The sequence below is a fragment of the Xenopus tropicalis genome, chromosome 7 (genome assembly GCF_000004195.4).
Source record: "Xenopus tropicalis strain Nigerian chromosome 7, UCB_Xtro_10.0, whole genome shotgun sequence".
NCBI classification, from domain to species: Eukaryota; Metazoa; Chordata; class Amphibia; order Anura; family Pipidae; genus Xenopus; species Xenopus tropicalis.
In genome coordinates, this window is record NC_030683.2 from 34,637,940 (window position 1) to 34,657,082 (window position 19,143).

General features: G+C 39.0%; 1 protein-coding gene across 1 annotated transcript in view; it reads right to left on the bottom strand.

Annotated features, from left to right (window-relative positions):
* Nucleotides 1–1,187: 1,187 nt before the first annotated feature.
* loxl4 (lysyl oxidase like 4) overlaps nt 1,188–19,143 on the bottom strand; it is a 46,461-nt gene continuing 28,505 nt past the window's right edge. Inside the window, exons 5-15 of the mRNA XM_018095780.2 lie at nt 17,562–17,600; nt 17,154–17,367; nt 15,974–16,157; nt 14,185–14,339; nt 13,546–13,713; nt 12,070–12,232; nt 10,856–11,099; nt 5,334–5,449; nt 5,111–5,247; nt 3,296–3,407; nt 1,188–2,430 (exon numbers count right to left, since the gene is read on the bottom strand). Coding sequence (XP_017951269.1) covers nt 2,360–2,430; nt 3,296–3,407; nt 5,111–5,247; nt 5,334–5,449; nt 10,856–11,099; nt 12,070–12,232; nt 13,546–13,713; nt 14,185–14,339; nt 15,974–16,157; nt 17,154–17,367; nt 17,562–17,600 — 1,603 coding nt within the window. The 3' untranslated portion in view covers nt 1,188–2,359. The remainder of the gene's footprint in view (nt 2,431–3,295; nt 3,408–5,110; nt 5,248–5,333; nt 5,450–10,855; nt 11,100–12,069; nt 12,233–13,545; nt 13,714–14,184; nt 14,340–15,973; nt 16,158–17,153; nt 17,368–17,561; nt 17,601–19,143) is intronic.

Consider the following 19,143-nt stretch of genomic DNA (forward strand, 5'->3'; position numbering starts at 1 on the left):
CGCTGTTTGTGCCCAGTGTTAAAACCTTAATGCACACATGCAGAGCCAGGGAATTCCAGGAGCAAAATCACATGGTGCATTGTACAAAACAAGAACACCACATGAACAAAGAATTCCATTTGTACAGGATTTAGCATGATATTGGCTACAGCATATCCAGTGTAAGGCCTATAGAATCAATACCTGTTAAAGTTGTTGTTCAAATTTGAGATAACCTTTAGTAGGTATAGAGCAGTGATCCCCAACTAGTGACTTGGATGTTACTCCCAGTGGCCTCAAAGCAGGTGCTTATTTTTGAATCCCTGGGTTGGAGGCAAGTTTTGGTTGCATTAAAACCAGGTGTACTGCCAAACAGATCCTCCTATAGGCTGCCAGTACTCATGGGGGCTACCAAATAGCCAATCACAGCTCTTATTTGGCACCCCAGGCATTTTTCAAGCTTATGTTGCTCCTCAACTCTTTTCACCTTTGAATGTGGCTCACGGTTAAAAAAGGTTGGAGATCACTGATGTAGAGAGTATCACTGAGACAATTGCAATTGGTCTTCATTTTTTATTATTTGTAGTTATTTAAGTATTTCAATAATTGTTAAGCAACTCTCCAGTTTGGAGTTATAACACCTATCTGGTTGCTAAGGTCCTAATTACCTTAGCATCCAGGAAGTGGCTTGAATGAGAGACTGATATATGAATAGGAGAGGGGCTGAATAGAAAGAAAAAGTAACAATAACAATAAAACTGTGGCCTCACAGAGCAATAGTTTTTGGCTGCTGGGGCCAGTGACCCCTATTTGAAAGCTACATAGTGTTTGAAGAAGAAGGCAATTCAAAACTATAAGAAATAAATAATGAAGACCAATTCAAAAATACTTACATCTGTAATTAATATTGTCTTACTTTAGGGTTTTTTCACTCATTTGTCATACTAACAGCAAATAAGGTATAAGTAAATGTTGGCAGTTTCTCTCCAGCTGGTAAAAAAATACAACCAAAATTTTTTTTTAACCAGCACACCCTTACCTCCTCCATTCCTTATAGCCGGCACTCCAAAAACAGTCCAGCAAAAATTAGACCGGCACAACACCATCACACCTGTTGTGCTAGTCTATTTTTTTGCTGAAAACACTGCAACCCCCAGCATCCTCTGAAAGCTGGTACAGGACTTGACAAAACCAGTAACAGTCCCATCAAATGTCACATCATTTTAATTACAAATACAGTTGGTCCTAATTGAGCAAAAACATGCTATAGTTTCACCATGTGGGTTCTGTCATGTCCCACTGAAGTTCAGTTTCAGTAATGTCACTCATGAGTAAGGGGGACAGGCAGGGGTCCTGTCAGGATCCTGAGTGGGGAGTGGTGTATTGTTGTGGGTCTTGAAAGGGGCAGAGCTTGATGGTTAGTAGTTTGTGTTTGGGGAAGATGTAGGCATGACTGGATCGGATCATGGCCTATTTATACACCATTTTTTAAAATAACATGCTTTTCCACTTTGGAAAATGCACCTTCCTCAGGGGACCTCAGCTGTCATTAAGATAATAAACTGAGCCACTCAGGGAAATAGTGTAGTGTCCCGTTATTTTTGGTGGCAGCCCTACTCATGAGGTCAGACATGGCAAAAGGACAGCCAGTTATTTCACAAGAAACATCTGAGATGGGTGTAAACATTAGAGAGCTGGAGAGATCCAACTGGCAGCTTTGGGCTGGATTTCTGTGGACTGTGCATATTCTCATGTCAGGGACCATTTGGGCATGATCAAACATTGCATATTTCTCTTTTACTGCCCTGTCATGGAATGCCACAGGTTGAAGACTTATATGTAATACAATATGATGCACATTTTATACAACAAATAAAGTGTTCTACATTTTTTCTTTCCACCGCTGAGGCATACGGACAATTGTAACAGCATTAAAAGTCACAACCTATTCGGTTCTGGGGTAAAGTGGGTCTCTCTTTAACCCCTTTTGAAATCAATATATGCAATGCAGTTATATAGGCCTAATAATAAATAGGAGTAAACAAAAATAAATTCTTCATCAGTGTGTCCCTTATCAGCAGGTGTCTGTCCTCCTTGGGTAAGACTGTCCTTGAAGTCTTCTCAGGAGTGATTAAACTGCTACAAAAATTCTCATTTTCATTCTAGTCCGGATAAGTTCAAGGTATTGTGCAAATTGAAAGCAAATATGATTCATTGTATTGGGGTGATGATTGGTCAAGTTCCTTTCAAGAATGTGTGCCAAAAAGGGCATCTTGATATCATAAGAAAACCTAAAATGTGGTAGTCCCTTTTGGCAATTCTTTAGGCAATATGTAGGAATTTGCCAGTTGGTTGATATTGTTCTTCTTCATAACCAGCTCTACACAAGGTTGTTAGAGAGTCTCAGCTGGTGCTCAAAGCTTTCCTCTAGGTCTGCACTGAATGCGTCACCTGTCAAACAGACAAAATAGAAATAAAAGAAGCAACTGTTGAACTTTTTTCTAAACAGCAGTGACGGGTTCTGTTTCTTGGGTCTTGTCCCTGAGTGTTCCTTTTTTATTTCCCACTGATTCTCTTTTTACCATTCACAGCAGATAAGAGACTCAATGTCAAATCTGTCACACCAGTCCAAAAACAATACAGCTCCCCTCACCTCCAAATAGTTAAACTAACTGGTAGATAACCAATTGGTTTTAGCTTGAGGGTTCATAGGTAGACAATAACAAAAGGGTAATACACAACTGGTAAAAAGGAATCAGACGCTTCCACAAACAGTTGGACTGTAAGAATGTCTACTAGGATAAAAAAGGAATAAGGGATCTTGATGGCCTGCACCCACCCAAAAAAAAGGACGTTTTTTGAAAAAAATTTTTGGTCATCACTAATTGTAATCACTTAGCTGATATCCCAGGTCGATGCTCCTGTTAGCAGAAAATTGCACTGGTCCAGGGTATTTCTGTAGATGCTGATCCGCAGTGATCTTCTTCCTCTTCTTTCATCTTTCCTTAGGGCGCAGGCAGATGCATGTGCAGTGCAGTGGAAATGTGGGCAGCGGTGCAGTTTTCTGCTAGCAGGAGCACCAGCGCAGGGTATCAGGTAAGTAATTACAATGACTTGAGGGATGAATAACAATTGGCACCCCCCAGCCATGAATCCTTTCCTTCTACTTTAAACACTCCATGTTTCAAGAATGACCCTATATGACCATTCTATCTAATTCAATTAGACAGGTATCACCTTTCTCCTTGACTGATTGAATGAATAATTGGCAGCAACATGCTTAGATCTGTGTCTCACAAAAATGTAAATGTCTCACCTGTGTGACAGTTGTGCATCCAGATCCGATGGCCATCGTACTTACATCGACATCTCATCACATTGTTCCTGAAATCTGACTCTGCCACCTCAAACTTTGGGTTTAAGATCACCTTAGGATACACAGATACTGATATATTAACTCTTTAGCCTATGTATTAAAACTGCAACCAATTAGAAAGGTACAGATCCCTGACTGGTGCACCTCCAATGAGATTACAGGAATGCAATATTTTAGCCAGAAACCCATTATGCAAAAAGATTTGAAATATTGCAATGCTATTTCCCATAGGGTCTATTTAAATAATAACTCTTCAAGTTTAACTATGATTTATTTCTCTTAATTATATCATATCTTGCAATTGATTTTTAGCTAAGCTGGCATAAATATTTTACATTTTTTTAATCATCTTAAAGGCCTGGTGCTCTACAATATGGTCTTTTTACTTTTTATTTTACTTATATGAAATGTACAAAGCAAACAAACACAATTCATGATCCATACCATATGGAACACAGATCTGTCTCAGTACACAAACTTTTTAAAAGGGTTTAAGAAGCCTAAATTCTACATTTATAAAAGAAAAAGCCTTCGGTTGATCTTTATGAATGGATATTTTTTAAGTTCCTTCACTAGAGTCTCACAGTAGAGTTAATCACAGGCTAATGTAAATCCTTGCATTTGGTGGAAAGGTTATTTAGAAAGTAGAAACAATCCAACTGGAAAACCACCTATCAAAGTTGACATTTATGACCCTTACCAATACAGCTTGAGAAAATAACAGTGTACAGAAACAGGCAAGTGCCTAGTAAATGACCTTTCCATGGACCGGGTCAGAGGAATCTTTGTATTATTAATATTGCTTGACCTGTCAGCAGCGATAGATCACAAAGTGCTGAGTAACTGAACCTCTATTATGGACTAGATTGCATCACGGTGAATGATTTTAAGCTCATTCTTGTCAGTAGCAGCAGTATTCTGGACTAGTTTGTTTCATAAACAGTGCTATTAACAGACTTAACAACTTCACAATTTGTCAATCAATTTATTGTATGGAAAGGCGCAAACTCAACTGTTCCACCTCTGGGAAGTCAAGTATTGTGGTTAAAGATGTAAGCTTTATGGATAGGACAATAAAAAATGGTGTTCCTCGGGGATCCTGTTCTATTTAATATATTTATGAATGGTAATACATGTACTATCCAAGGCAAGGTATGTTTCTTTGCAGGTGACACAGATACCTTCAATAGAGTTGATTCTCCAGGAAGAGTAAGCTAAATACAAAATCATTTATGGAACCTGAGGCAGTCTACAAGGGTTGGTGATCTTAAGCAACACAAGAAATGGCTCTTGTTATTATCTGTTCAGATGACTTGTAACCAATCTGTCTATCAAAACTAGGAAAAACTAGGCATCTGTAGTAGGAAAAGGGAGGTACTGCCATATTAAAGGTCACTGATGTCCTATATGGGATTTTCTACAGAAATATATTAAAATAGTAAATGGCCAGAGGTGGACAGCCAAGCTGATTGATGCACAGGTTAAGGAATTGCATGCATGGAATAGAAGAAAAGTAATACAAATACTAAGCACTTCATCAGCAGACAAGGTGGACCAACTTGTAGCAGTAAAGGGGTGAGGACAATTGGTACTTGCTGCTAAATACCTTATACTTCGAAATTGACCTTTTAGACCTACATCTTACTACAGGCTATAACCTCTTGAACAGAAGTTTGCCCTAAGAAAAATTTAATACATTAATAATACTATTATTAATACAGAGAAAAGTGACATAGATTAGCCAACTGCCCTTACCTGGAATATATAGTCCCCTGGAAGGACATCTGTAATATCTACCCACTGGCAGTCAATGTCATGTCGATATGAGTCCCAGCAACCCACAGTTATTCCTTGTTCTCCAAAATTGGCACATTCATAGCGCCTTTGTATTCCTGCATGGAAATCAGCATGATATCAAAGTGCTCTTGCATAGTAGGAGAGTACCCCTCTATTCTTCATATATAGGATAATAGAATACCTTTGCCACAGTTTGAGTCTTCCAGGCAAAAACTTGCTTTGTGTCCTTCTGCAACCTTAGTTCCATTCATGGTGAGCAGGTCATAGTGGGTGAAAACTTCAATACTGTGGTAATGTCTACAGCAGGAATTAACAAGAGAAAGATTTATAACATTCATAGATGATGTACAGTAACAAGTGGAATTTTTATTGATAATGATTGATAATTGATAACAATATGCAGCAAGTAGAGTAGACACCCAAGAGCAGTTAGAAAGGTAGCAAATATTTTTCTGGGTTTCATACAACACTGGGGCAACATTTTTCTACATCACACTTTCCTTTGTTTATAATAGTATATTTGGTTTACATACTGCTGCTCACATATGATAAGGCAATTGATGTGATAAATGTGATAGACACTCTTAGCTTAAAGGCTGTGACAGATGCGGAGGTTAGTCACCACACATCAAATCTCCCTTGTCGTGGGCGAGTTATCTCCCCAAAATGCCATGGCAACTTCTCAAGGCAACTTTGGCGATTTTGGTAAATCGCCGCGCATGCCATCCCAGCGGCGATTTACATTCTAGCCGGTGTGATGGCATTTCAGGAGATTAGTCGCTCGTGACAAGGAAGATTTGACACGCAGTGACTAATCTCCCCATCTGTCACACCCCTTAAAGGAATATATTGTGTGAAAAACAAGAATGTGCCAGTGCATTATACTCTTTTAGATATGGAAGGAATGTGGATCTAAGGCTGATGACCTATGGAGCCAGTTAGTCACCTGCAATAGATCTCTGTTACCGTGGGTGACTAAACGCTCCAAAATGCCTTTCCACCGGTAACAATAGGAGTTGCTGCTGGAAAGCCCTGCACATCACTTCAGCTTTCTAAAGTTGTGCAAAATGTTCTCCTGCAGGCATTTGAAAGCCAAAGCGATGTGTAGACCTTTCCACCGGCAATTTGAAGCAGTTAGTCACCCACAGTATCACATGCGACTAACTTGCTCCATGGCCCATCAGCCTAATGGGGAACCGAAACCTGTCTAATGGGGAACCGAAACCTGTCTTTATTTGTATGAATGCAGGCCTGGGATTGGCTGTTCCCCTTATACTGTGCCTCTGGCTGAGACTTTTATAACATGCACAGCTCTCATTTAAAACACGGACAGGGACTGTAGCAGATCTTTGGGGATCTCCAATAATGGGACCATTTTAAAGTTAATTATGATTTTTAGCCAAGTGTGAAACCAGCACCATATTGAATTCACCATTGCTTACAAGACTGCACAGCCATCCTCACCATATACACATTGTCCTGGAATGATTTTGTTGTTTTAGAATTGAAGGATTTATACGTAAGTAAAGCCTGCCTGATTCCAACTTTTTTTTTGGTGCTACAGGAGTCCTGTGTCTCTGCTATATGGGTGGGCAGGTACACTATATAACGGCAAGCCTCCACCCAGGGTCAGGACATACTGGGCTGTAATTCCTCTCCCTGGGAAGTTCACACACACAGATAAAGTTGATATGTTTACTGGCAGGACACTGTACTTTTAAATAGCTATGATACATTCAGCCAGTAGCTATTTCATATAATATTTCATATTGCCTGATCTCTGTTTGCAAAAGGATGGAGTCCCCACTTATGTGTCAGTTTTGAGTCAGATCTGAGAAGGACTCCCTTTGGCGTTCCATGCCCTGAAAAGAGCACACTTTGTTCTTCAGAGCCCTGACAAGGACCCCTTTCCTTCCGCACCCTTAGCAAAGCACACTTTTCTGCCATAATAATATCTGGGATCTCCCAGTCCCTTCTCTCTCATAGCATTTCCTGTGCAGGCCTTACTTCCTGTTTGCTTCTTTCTCAGCACTTCCTGTGCAGGCTTTTCTTCCTGTCAGCTCAAAGGAGTGGGGGTTCCTCCCCCTCCTTGCACAGGCACACACAGAGGGATAGGCAGGCACTTACAAACTCCCAACATATATATTTACCCTGGTGGCGGTTCCTTTGAAGTGAATATATATGGCATAGACAATGGATTGGAATGTTCTACACCCTCAGTATACCATACGCAATTGAAAACAAACTTTTCATAGACTTAAATACACAGGTTGAAGTTGTTTTGGTGAATGATAAAGTGCAGTATGTACAGTATAATAGCAGTTCTTTCCATTTGGAATGAATAAAAATAAACATTTTAGCCTTTGCAATAGACGTAAACTCTTAAGTGTGGCTTAGGAAAGAGAAGAGCATAATTGCAGCTCCTATAAGAGACGTACAGAATTGCATACCAATTACTGTGTGGAGCCCAAATCAACACTGCCAAAAATACATGTACTTTTATCTGTTTGTTTAAGCTATAAGTCAAAGCCAGGAACTCGATACACTAATGCTTCTTTCTAAAATTACTTCCACTGTCCGTTACATTTCCCCTCAGATAATGTAGAAAAGTAGGAAGATAAAGATTTTATATGTGTATTCATTTGCAATTTATTTTTATATATTTATATTTCTTATTGCGGTTTACTGAGCTGGGTTTCTTACACCTTTTATTAGTAGTGTTCTTCTTTATTATTCCTTTAAGGAATTGGGGTGTTTTAGACTTAATTTAGTATAATACTCAGTCGTGTTTCTTCTTTTTTTATTCAGTATGTATCACAGTACTTATCTATGTTCTCAATGTTCTTCATTCATTTTCATATGAACCAATGCAACCTTCATTGAAAGAGGCTTTAGGAGACTAAATTTTAGTTACCCTTTATTCAGTCGCTAAGGTTTTGGCCAGGTAAGTGGGCCCTATTTTATAGTTGGGAGGGGAAGTTGTTTACTTATCCCAGGGTAAAGTATTGTTCTGGCAGTTCAGTAACTGGCCAGTAGATGCCATTATTTTATTATTATTATTTAATTATAATAATTATATAATAGGGGAAGCCAACATGTACTTGGTCTGTTTGGATCCTACCTGTTGAAAAGAGAAGATGACACTATACATCATGGGCAGAGTTAGACCCAGTAGGTGAAGATAGTTTTGAGCAGCCTGATGCTTCAACAAGGAAAGCAGAAGGATTAGAGTCCCAGCTGTAGCACCCTTAGGATAAGGACTCAAGGGTACAGACTTAGGGACTAATGTAGTTTACTTAAGTTCCACTTGGAGGACCTGAAGCTTAGAACTGAACATTTGCAAGTTGGCTATCCATAGACTGATCACTGGCCCCTGATGTAGAAGTTCCATTTGTAAGTAAATTCTGAACCGCTTAACTGTACCATCTGTGCATATCCTCCAAAAGATCTCTTCTACCTTCATGCATTTGTTTTAAGAACCACTGGTGCCCAATTTATTTAATCAACCTCAGAGTTACAATTACGCAGCACCCTTCCTCCAACAATACGCAAGGGTCCATTCTCAGAGATTTGGGGGTATATTTATTAAGCTGTGTAAAACAAATTCGCTGAAAAAATGGCGTAAAAAGCTGTGTAAAATAAAAGGAGGAGATTGCTGTCTGAACGCCAGATTTTACGCTGTTATTTAACGTAAGTTCTGGCGGAAGAAATAACACGTAAAAAAATTACACCAATTTTACACCTTTTTTTACACAGCGAAGCCTGGCTATGTGTGGCGAATTTACTCGCCGTTTTTTACACAGCATAATCAATTTTCCCCTAAGTGTCACATGGTTTCAGTGTGTGGTAAACAGATAGTTTCCTGAATTAAATTACTTCCATTTATCTATTACCTTACAATGCCATGAACATTAACCAGAGATGTAAGTTCCACCCTTCAACCAAATTCAGTATAAAAGTACATAAAACTGATACTGTTCATATATACATATCTATCTAGGTGTCTATCTATCTATCTATCTATATCTACCAATCTATCTAGGTTGGTATTTCAACTAGGAGCTAATGTATGCCAATATTGCTAATGCCCCCTGCAAACACTGTTAATGGGAGGGAATGACTTACAGAGGCAACACACCACAATGTCTCTGTTTTACACCCAGCACTTTTACAGCTTAGCTTCATATTCTCTTTTTGTTCCCACAAATGTATCTAGATCTCTGTACAAAGAGAAGAGCCTTGCCATGCAGAACCGTTGAGACAATCAAGCCCTACTCATTTCCTACTCAACTGGTCAGGAGTGTTTGTTGTATAAAGCCAGTGCTTTTGCTGGTATTTTACAGTGCATGAGAATGATGAAGCAGCCAGCTCTGTGCTTTCCGGCTCTGCCAGTGCTTGCTGGGAGGGCACATAAATTAGTGGTGTTTCTTTTTGCTTATAGAAATCCCTTTCACAGTGCTTACTTGTTACCTGCTGGTCCTGACAAGCGACTGCTGTGAAAAAGGGCTCGTTAGGAAAGGAAGCTCATCTGACATTATCACAACTCGTTATTCTTCTTTTCAGCATGAGCTCTTTCGTCTCAACATCCAATTTAAAAGAGAAACCTAATTTGAAATCGGTGCTATTTTCAACAGTTTATCCTTAATCTCATGCATTGCATAGAAAGCAGTGGAAATCTTCTTGCGTGTACATACATGTTACTCACACTACGCATGGTTCAAAGGGCTCATTAGGATTCATGGGGGATCCATATTTTATTCTCATTATATACATGCCTCCAGCTGTCAGTTTCGGCTGAAATGGGCACCAAATAGACATAATGACAAGTATCTCCTTGGAGTAAAAGAAAAAACTCAGGGCAAAAGGCAAATATTTAAAATTTGCAAATAAAAATGGTTATTTTTTGTTGTAACTTGCTAACTTTCTAAAAACAAATCTTGTCATGGACAGATTAGCACAAATTACAACAAGGGAAGTACCAAATGTTTGGGTTTGTTTAAACATTGAATGCTTCACAGAAAACCTGAATCTGAACCTTAATAGTATAAAATGTAAAAAAAAGTCATTAAAATAATTGCCACATTGATTTGGTCAGAGCTTCAAAGTCCTGGATTTCTCAAATTACAAATCTGTGTTTTAAACTACATTTCTGTTATATGTTACACATGAATACAAGTATATGGAAATAGATCCTAATGAGATTTTCAGTAATGATCAAATGTTGCTGCAGTATATGCCATATGCTGTTCTGTATGAGACGCAATTCTTTTTATACCAAAAAATGGCAATGTTCTCTTGGCAAACCCAGTTCTGTTCTTCGCCATAAACTATTGGTGCTCCCCCCTGACCCCCTGATGGAAAAGTATAAGGAATGTGTGGGAAGGGGGTTTGGGAGGGGCACAGGTTGCGGCTGCAGTCCGAGGCTGCTAGGGGGCATTTACTATGCCCCAAACCGTTTGCAGAATGCAAAAAAGGCTTCAATTTTAAGCACATTTTCTGATCTGTGCCTTTAATTGTGTGCAGCCTGAGTTTGGCCACCCACTATTCTAAAGGGGCAGGAAGCTTGTAGGCATCCTCCCCACCAACCCCCTACCCACCCCTAACTCATTCAGACGCATCAGAGCCCTGAACTTACCACCTGCCCACAGACAGATTCACAGATTCAATTAGACTTGTTCATTACAAAGTTCTTGGATAACATACCTGTGACACTCATGCCAGACCCAGGTGTGACGCCCATTCCTGGGGGTGAAGTCCGCCCTCCCATTGTTGTGGATTTGAGAGGTGAAGCGAAGTAATCTACGGTGCCCATAAGGCCAAGCCATATCATCGGCCGAGCTTGAAAGGCATTCCTCTTCATGAGCGCACTCAAGCATACTAAGCGGTCGGTCTTCAAGATAAGCGGATTCTTGAACCAGTTGAGCATTTAATATAAGATCTGGTGCATCTAGTGGAAAATTAAACAGTTACTCAAAAAATGTATTTTAAATAGCACAGTTAGTAAATGTATGCATAGTGGTATGCATTGGGCAGGGGGTGCAGTGGGGAGGGTTCGCAATAGGGGTGACAGTCACATGAAATTTAGTTGCAATCATATTACATTTTTTATCACAACTGTATGGTTTTTGATAAATATGTCCATTAGTCCAGAAGTGTAGAGCTAAGCAGTCCTAATTTAACATTTTAACTGATTGTATGTAATTGCTTTTATTGTACGTCATTATTTGGTGACTATGAGTGGATCAGGCAAATTACTGTCCATATCATTGCATAAACCCCAAATTTGCCCCATGCAGCTTCTCATAGTTTTGTCTCTCAGGAGTCATTTAGTGACAGATTAACCTTTATCACTGCCTGTCTTCCCAAAGTACTTCCTGGGTGCTGCCAGGCTATTCGTAGGCTTTGCCATTCACTTTGGCACAAGGGTGTCCTGTTTTCAACTCTAAGCATGTAAGCGAACACCCACCCAATGCCCGTTTGACAACTACATTAACTTGTTTGAGATTTACAACAAGACACACATTTTCAGCAGTATTTCTATAAGGATGGCATATTGTAGGGCGCACTGACACTTGAATTCAAGGAAAATATTTATTTGGAGCATTTTGCTGATATTTGTTTTGTGTCCACTTTTCATGAATGGTGTCTTTGATCTAAAAGGGATCATAATGACGTGGATCACTTTTGGCCACTTCCCCTTGAATGTAAATAGGAAGTGATGCCTTCTACTCAATAGCTACAGTATTAATGTAGCACAATCAAAAAGTGTGTCATTGTCCTAGACTGCACTGCTATTGGCTGAGCCTCCGTACAAAAGTCCCTGGTGTGAGACAGACAGAAGATACAGTTAATATAAATACAGATATCAGAACATTCCATATCTTGTAATACATTTTAATTGCAATGGCCAAACTTACGCTCTGTACAGGTGACACCAGCAGAATAGCGCCCTCCTCCTCTTGGGCAGTGAACTACACTGTGATGCCGACACTGTTGAACTGACATCTCTGTCCCAGAGCAGCGCACACCGCTCATTACCACCTCTCCAGCCCCTGGTGTCCCCCGCCAATACCATGTCTCCTGCCACAGGAAAATGATAACACAACAAGAACAAGACTTTATATTGATCCCTTTGTCTCTTAAAATGTGCTGACCTAATCAATAAAGAAGAAAAACAACGGCCTCTACAGGATGCTGTTTTTGCAAAGCGTTTTTTCCTTTTTCACGGCAAGAAGTCATGTTCAATTAGGGAAACAGCAGTCTATTGTTTTTCCATCAAAATATATTGTGCCCAGCTCACATTAGAACATGTTCAGTTAGTAATGCTGCCTTTAAATCCATTGGCTTCACTGTTCCCTTAGGACAATTACTCAAGCAACAGTATCTGTGGCAACTACATGAAGCAACAAATATTTATTGGCGGGTGGGGGGGATTCAGCTGGACAGAAATGGACTACCTAAGACAGGAATGTCAGACTGGTGGCCCTCTAATTGCTGGTAGCTCTAGTGTTTTCAGTTATTGAGATAGTACAAAGTGTTTGTTATGGGCCCCCATATCTGAAATCCTTAACAAGTGCACAAAGTAGTTTGTTGTGTGTTGCTTGCAGTTCTTAAAGGGTTTGTTTACCGCTGAGTTAACTTTTAGCATGATGGGACAGTTTGCAATTATTATTATTAGTCATTTTTGAATTATTTAACTTTTTGCTCAGCAGCTCTCCAGTCTGGAATTTTAGTAGTTATGTGGTTTCTATAGTATAAATTACCCTAGCAATCAGGAAGAGGTTTGAATCAGAGACAGGAATGTGGAAAGGAGAGGGTCTGAACAGAAAGTAAGAATACCAATAAAATTGTAGCCTCACAGAGCAATAGTATGTTGGCTGATGGGGTCAGTGACCACCAATTAAATTCTGGAAAGAGTCAGAAGGAGAAGGCAAATAATTCAAAAACTATAAAAAATAAATAAAGAAGACCAATTTTAAAGTTGCTTACAACTGGCCATTCTATAACATAATAAAAGTTAAAAGTGAACCACACCTTTAAGAGCTAAATTAAGTAGTTATGCTACTAGTGTTGGTTTCTGGGTTTACTGAAATATATTAAATCCCATATATCATGTTTTCTTGCTTCCTCCAAAATACTACAATAAGAGCCACATGGAACCCTGATCTGATGAAGGTCTAGCTGGGTCCGTTTCACATTGGAAGGCAGGCTCTACTTTAAAATAAGAGTAGCTGGCACTTGAAGGTTGCAGTCTGCTGCATGCAGACAAGAAATAATCAAGCCTAATGTGATATTTAAGGCGCAAAGGCAGCTTCTGTGTGTAAATAAGACAAGCGGACAGTTACACAGAATAGTAACATGTACATTTCTAAACCTTCTGAGGAGGCACATACCTGTAGAGCGTGGCTGGCAAATCCCAGTCCCAGTTGTCTGCACGCCACAATGGCTTCGTTCATACCCCACTGTTCTCCACATATGGTTCCCCACTTTTTAACACCTTTAACATCCATTAGTACCTCCACTAAGCCCTCTTCATTTGACCTCCCACCACTCAGGCGCACCTAAAATTAAAAATACACTATTGTAACAGTTGATACCAAAATATGCTGCCTACTATATGTCTTTTAAACAGATTCTAACATCTAGGAAATATATATATATATCCAGTTTACAACTGCAGTTGTCTGTCCCTTTATTGTGACGCCAAGAGACAAATGTTATTACCTGAATGGCTTAAATGGCTTTTTTGTTGTCCTGGCCAAATGAGGGTCTGTTTGTGTATGGCCACATTTAGGGAAATATTTCTCAGATTTGTGCATCACATCTAATGAACTAGAACTAATGTTAACATTGCATGTACTGTATGAAGTACCAGATCATATTCATACATTAAACGGAGCAAGGAAGAGAAGTCCATCCATTATTAAACTACAAATCCCAGCACCCAGAATGAGGCAAGTTGTTCAACTACTACATAAGACAGGTTGCACAAAACTTCAAACGTAATTTACAATGATTCTGACCGCGCTTACCTGCTTGCTATAGCCCATATCAGGCATGTTACACCTCACAGCTGCATCCTCCTCGTGCTGACAGCCTGCCAGGCGTGCCTCTTTGAACTTGCATTCAGTAATAGACTTTTCTTGCCCTGTGCACAGAACTTCATTCATGTGTATAGGGCCAAGACCTGAAACAGAGTGTAGTTGGCAGAACATTAGTTTCATATGCTGCATAGCAGACTGCACATCTGTCCACCCACACGGATACACATATGGGGATAGCATAAAGGACTGAAGTTTAACCAGGGCAAAAAGGGAATCATAATAGACACAGCATCAGTTGCATATTTTTAGGCCAAAGGAAAAAAAAACCCTTACTAAGCAAGTCCCCTGTAGAATATTTGCACAATGAGTACAGTGTAAGTAACCAAGGAAATATGAGGTTTAAATATTGGAATTACATGTAGTGGCCTGGAGTACTGCTCCAACCCCACATCCTATGACTTTGCTGTAAGGCTGGCAGAAATAAGCCTATGAAATAATAATACATACATACATAATACACAATAAGATTACAGGTACATGATGAGACTATTAAGAGAATAGAGAAGAGAGTAACATTTATTAATAAACATGATAAATATTACTTCTACATAGAAGTACTTTCTAGCGATTAACATTGCCTCTTCAAGGAAAAAGTCCCTGAATTACAGGTATTAATATAACTAGCTACTATTTTTATATCTCTAAAAACCCATTTTAACATGATTTCATATTTCTGCTTGTAGATTTTAGAGTTAATAATGTATTGCCCCATTTATTAGACAATGGCAACAAATATGAGGGCGTACTTACTTCAGCAAGTGCTGTAAGCAAAGTACAATTCTGAGTGTGATTGCCATGTTTTTCTCCCCACAATTGCACCATAATTGCAGATGCAAATGGGTGATTCTTTTGAGGCAATTGCGCTGCAACTTCACATTCATTTCAAAGTCTGTCTGCCATCATTTTCAGTGTTTGACTTGTAAGTGACATGTGTGCTTGATTCTTTTGCCATAAGTGTGGTGTGCCTATTGATGCTGGGTGCTGAGGGGACCCTGGAGCTACCGTTTGGTCAGGAGGTGACAGTAGCTCCAGGGTTCCCCTGCGTCCGTAGGGGCAGCAGCACTTGATTTGGAACAGAAAGCAGGAAGGATTTAGTGGCGCCAAGTTTATCTATACTGAGAGCTGAACAAGTTACTTTTTTTTTAACTATTAGTTTTAATTAGTTTTAGTGATTTTTACTTTTAATATTACTCATAACAAGTACAATGTACACATTACCAACATCATAAAAGAAAAAAGAGAAAAGAAAATAGCTAAATAATTACAGATTTGAAATGGTAGCTCATATTTCTATATACTGTAAAAATAATTAAAAAAAAATAAGACAGATCTAAAGATTATCTAGTTGAGAGATATTTGTTGAGCTTCCTGTAAGTATCTTTTTTTCTGAAATGTTTGTGGTGTTGCCATTTCATATTCTAGGTTGAGATTAACTTCTCTAATTAACTGAGAAATACTTGGTATATCTTGGTTTTTCCAATTTCTGGCAATTAGAAGCCTAACTGTATTTGAGATTTGGAAAATCACTAATGAAAGTGGTTTCATGGGCAAACTAGTGCATGCAAAAGCACAAGTTTCCCACTGCCCTTGTGGGCATAATGAGCCCTAAGGTGTCTATATTGCATCAGCGTTTACAAAACATTTATTGCTATTGCATTGCATGTTAATTTATTAAACTACATTTATATCTGCATGTAAAAAAGAAATGAAAAATGACCTTGTCCCAACTGGCCTCCGGTAATGGCTTCTTTAGCAGATCCATAGCCCAGCTCACGGCATACAACGCTGGCGGAAATAAGGTTCCACTTGTCATCGCAAACTGTCCCCCATTTTCCATTCTTTAGCACTTCTACCCTACCTTCTCCGGGATGGGGCCCTGACCTTAGTCTTACCAAAGGTTCCTAGGATATAGAAGAGCACAATTTATATTATAGCCTCTGCTTGCTAAGGTGTAATCAACATTTGGAACCCCAAGCAACTCAAAGTGCATGGCATGAATTGTTTGCTACACAATAATACTTCTGTCAGCTAAAAGCACCTAAACGATTGCCTACAAGGGTGCATGGTGCAACAGCTGTTTGTGACTACTCATTTCTCTGCTGTCTATGCAAATACAGAATGAGGCTGGTAACAATTACAATGATGCGGAATCTGATGCACTAAACACATTGCATCTTTAGGGTAGCTATCCATCTAACCATTATCTATCTTGTATGTCTATAACACCAGTGTGCCCCCTTTCTAGTCTAAAGTACTAAAAATACATAACCCTAACACCAAGGGGCAGAGTTACTAAAACGGCGTAATTTCTAATTTATAGGAGCACGTTTTCCCGAATGTCTAAAATTTACTGAAAAAAGTGGCAAGGAAATGTCACTGCGAGAAAAGTCGCCTTCGACTTATTTGAATTGTTGCCGCAAAAATTCCAGACTTTATGGAATTGTTGGCATAAAAGTCGAGTTTTCGGACAAGACCGTAAATAAATGTGCACCTTAATGTTTACTTTCCATCCAAGAAAATGTATATAATATAACACAGGGATGGAACCTGTTATCTGTAATGCTCAAATAAGAGATCTTTCTGTAGTTTGGATCACCATACTTCACCATACACCATACATAACTCCTACTACTAAAAATCATTTAAGCATTCATTAAACACAATAGAATTGTTTTGCCGCCAATAAGGATTAATTATATCTTAGTTGGGATCAAGTACAAAGTATTGTTTTATTACTACAGAGAAAACAGAATTTAAAAAAATTTTTTTTAACTATTTGATTAAAATGAAGTCTATGGGAGATGGCCTTCTGGATAATGGGTTTCCGGATAACAGATCCCATACCTGTAGTACTATAAAATGTATTGGTAGATGTAAGTCCTGTACAGCCATCTTACCATTGTTCTGAATGCTTTCTGGTAGTTATTTCCATGCCCATTGCTTACAGAAGGTGGCGCAACACACTTTACTATGGCGTGCATTCCATTCTTGCAAGCGGGTTTCAGATTTGGGGGGGAGACTTGTACTTTGCAGTGGGATAGGTGAGGCTCATTTCCTGTGCAACTGACTTTGTGGATCCAGAACATTTTCCTTTTGCTTAGTGTTTTTAACCTAGGAAACAAAAGAAAACCCCACAATAATATACTGTAGCTCTATGGCAACCCTAGTAGAAACTTTAAGTAATAAATAATTATAGCCCTGTATTCCGCTTACAGGCTTTTTAGCAAGACTAGTTATTGTGTGCACATTTAGATGCATTTAGTCTGCATTAGTACAACAAAAATATTTTTCTTTTGTTATGTTACCTTGATTTGGGAACTTTCAGCTTCAGATTCCAAAGTTTCCTATAATTAAGAGAGCAAACATTACCATAAGACTAAAGGAAATCAGACAAGACCAGACCAAGCAGGTTTTTAACAAACAAAAACAATACAGTTAAGGTAAGTCAATGAGAATCCAACATGCACACACTCATGTTATATTTAATTTGGGATCTGGACACCAACTAAAGATTTGGATCCAATTATTTATTGTGACTATCGCTGTAAAAGCTAACAAAAAATATAAATACATTGCCCAACAACTGGGCAACCACATATTAACCAATAGCACAATGCTCCATTCTTCAGGTGTTCTACTATTAGCACAGTACAGTGGGAGGAAGGTTATTGTATAAACTAACCAGTGGCTCATAAGCAACATGTTACTCTCCAACCCCTTGGATGTTGCTCCCAGTGGCCTCAAAGCAGGGGCTTAGTTTTTAATTCCTGGCTTGGAGGCAAGTTTTGGTTTCATAAAAAACAGATGTACTGCCAAACAGAGTCTCCTGTAGGCTGCCAGTCCATATAGGACCTACCAAACAGCCAATAACAGTCCTTATTTGGCAACCCCAGGACCCTGTTTTATGCTTGTGTTGCTCCCCAACTCTTTTTACATTTGAATGTGGCTCAGGGGTAAAAAAAAAAGGTTGGGGATCATTGGCTTAGAGGAAACATTGTTTGGAAGCTGCTAAAATACACTATAGGCTAAAGCTCAACCACTGGGTTTGAAAGAACAATCAAGGCAGTTGCTGATCAGATCCCAACAACAGACCCGTTTAGTATTTATTGATCTGATCTCAAGGTGCAGAAGTGTCATCCAACTAACCCACATAACAGTTTTGGGTGTTTAGTTGCTTCCCTGCTGGATAAAACTGCTGAGAATACATGTCATGGCACACGAGAGAGGGTCCTATATGTCAGGTTCTCTTGTGGCCTTAGGAGGCCCAGACCAACATTGTCAGAACTACAATTTACACCTGCAAAAAGTTTATTTAGATTTTAAATTTAAGAATTTAAGTTGTATAGTAGAATCAGTTCTACAAGCATTAAGCAATCTAATATTATATAGAATTACCCAGGCTCATTAGATATTACTGTGTTTAGTTAAATGTGACACTTTTATTTATGTATAGTTTTGTATTAGTTGGGTGCCTGCTGTTCCCATATACAGGCTGTGAGGCAGAATTTACTGTGTGTTTTGGTCTAAAAAAGCTTCCTTGCTATGGTGCTTAGAAAATCTTATTTTGTGCCCCTGTGGGTTTTGATTACAAGTAAGGAATCTTTATAAATCTATACCAGTTGTATATTGTATCATTATCCACTAGGAGCACTAGAATTTTATTACTTTTATAGTCGAATTCAGGCACAATCCAGACATACTTTTAAGGTGTCTTAAGTGTATAAACAATAAAAATAATCATAGCACTATATTACCTATTATTATCCCTAGGAGGAGCCAACACCCTGAGACCCCCAGTCTTCAAGGCCTGACCCACTCAGTGCCTCCAGCTAGAATTTCTACTCTATGCTGGGAAAAGGCGGACTCAACAAAGTGAGTAATTAGTTG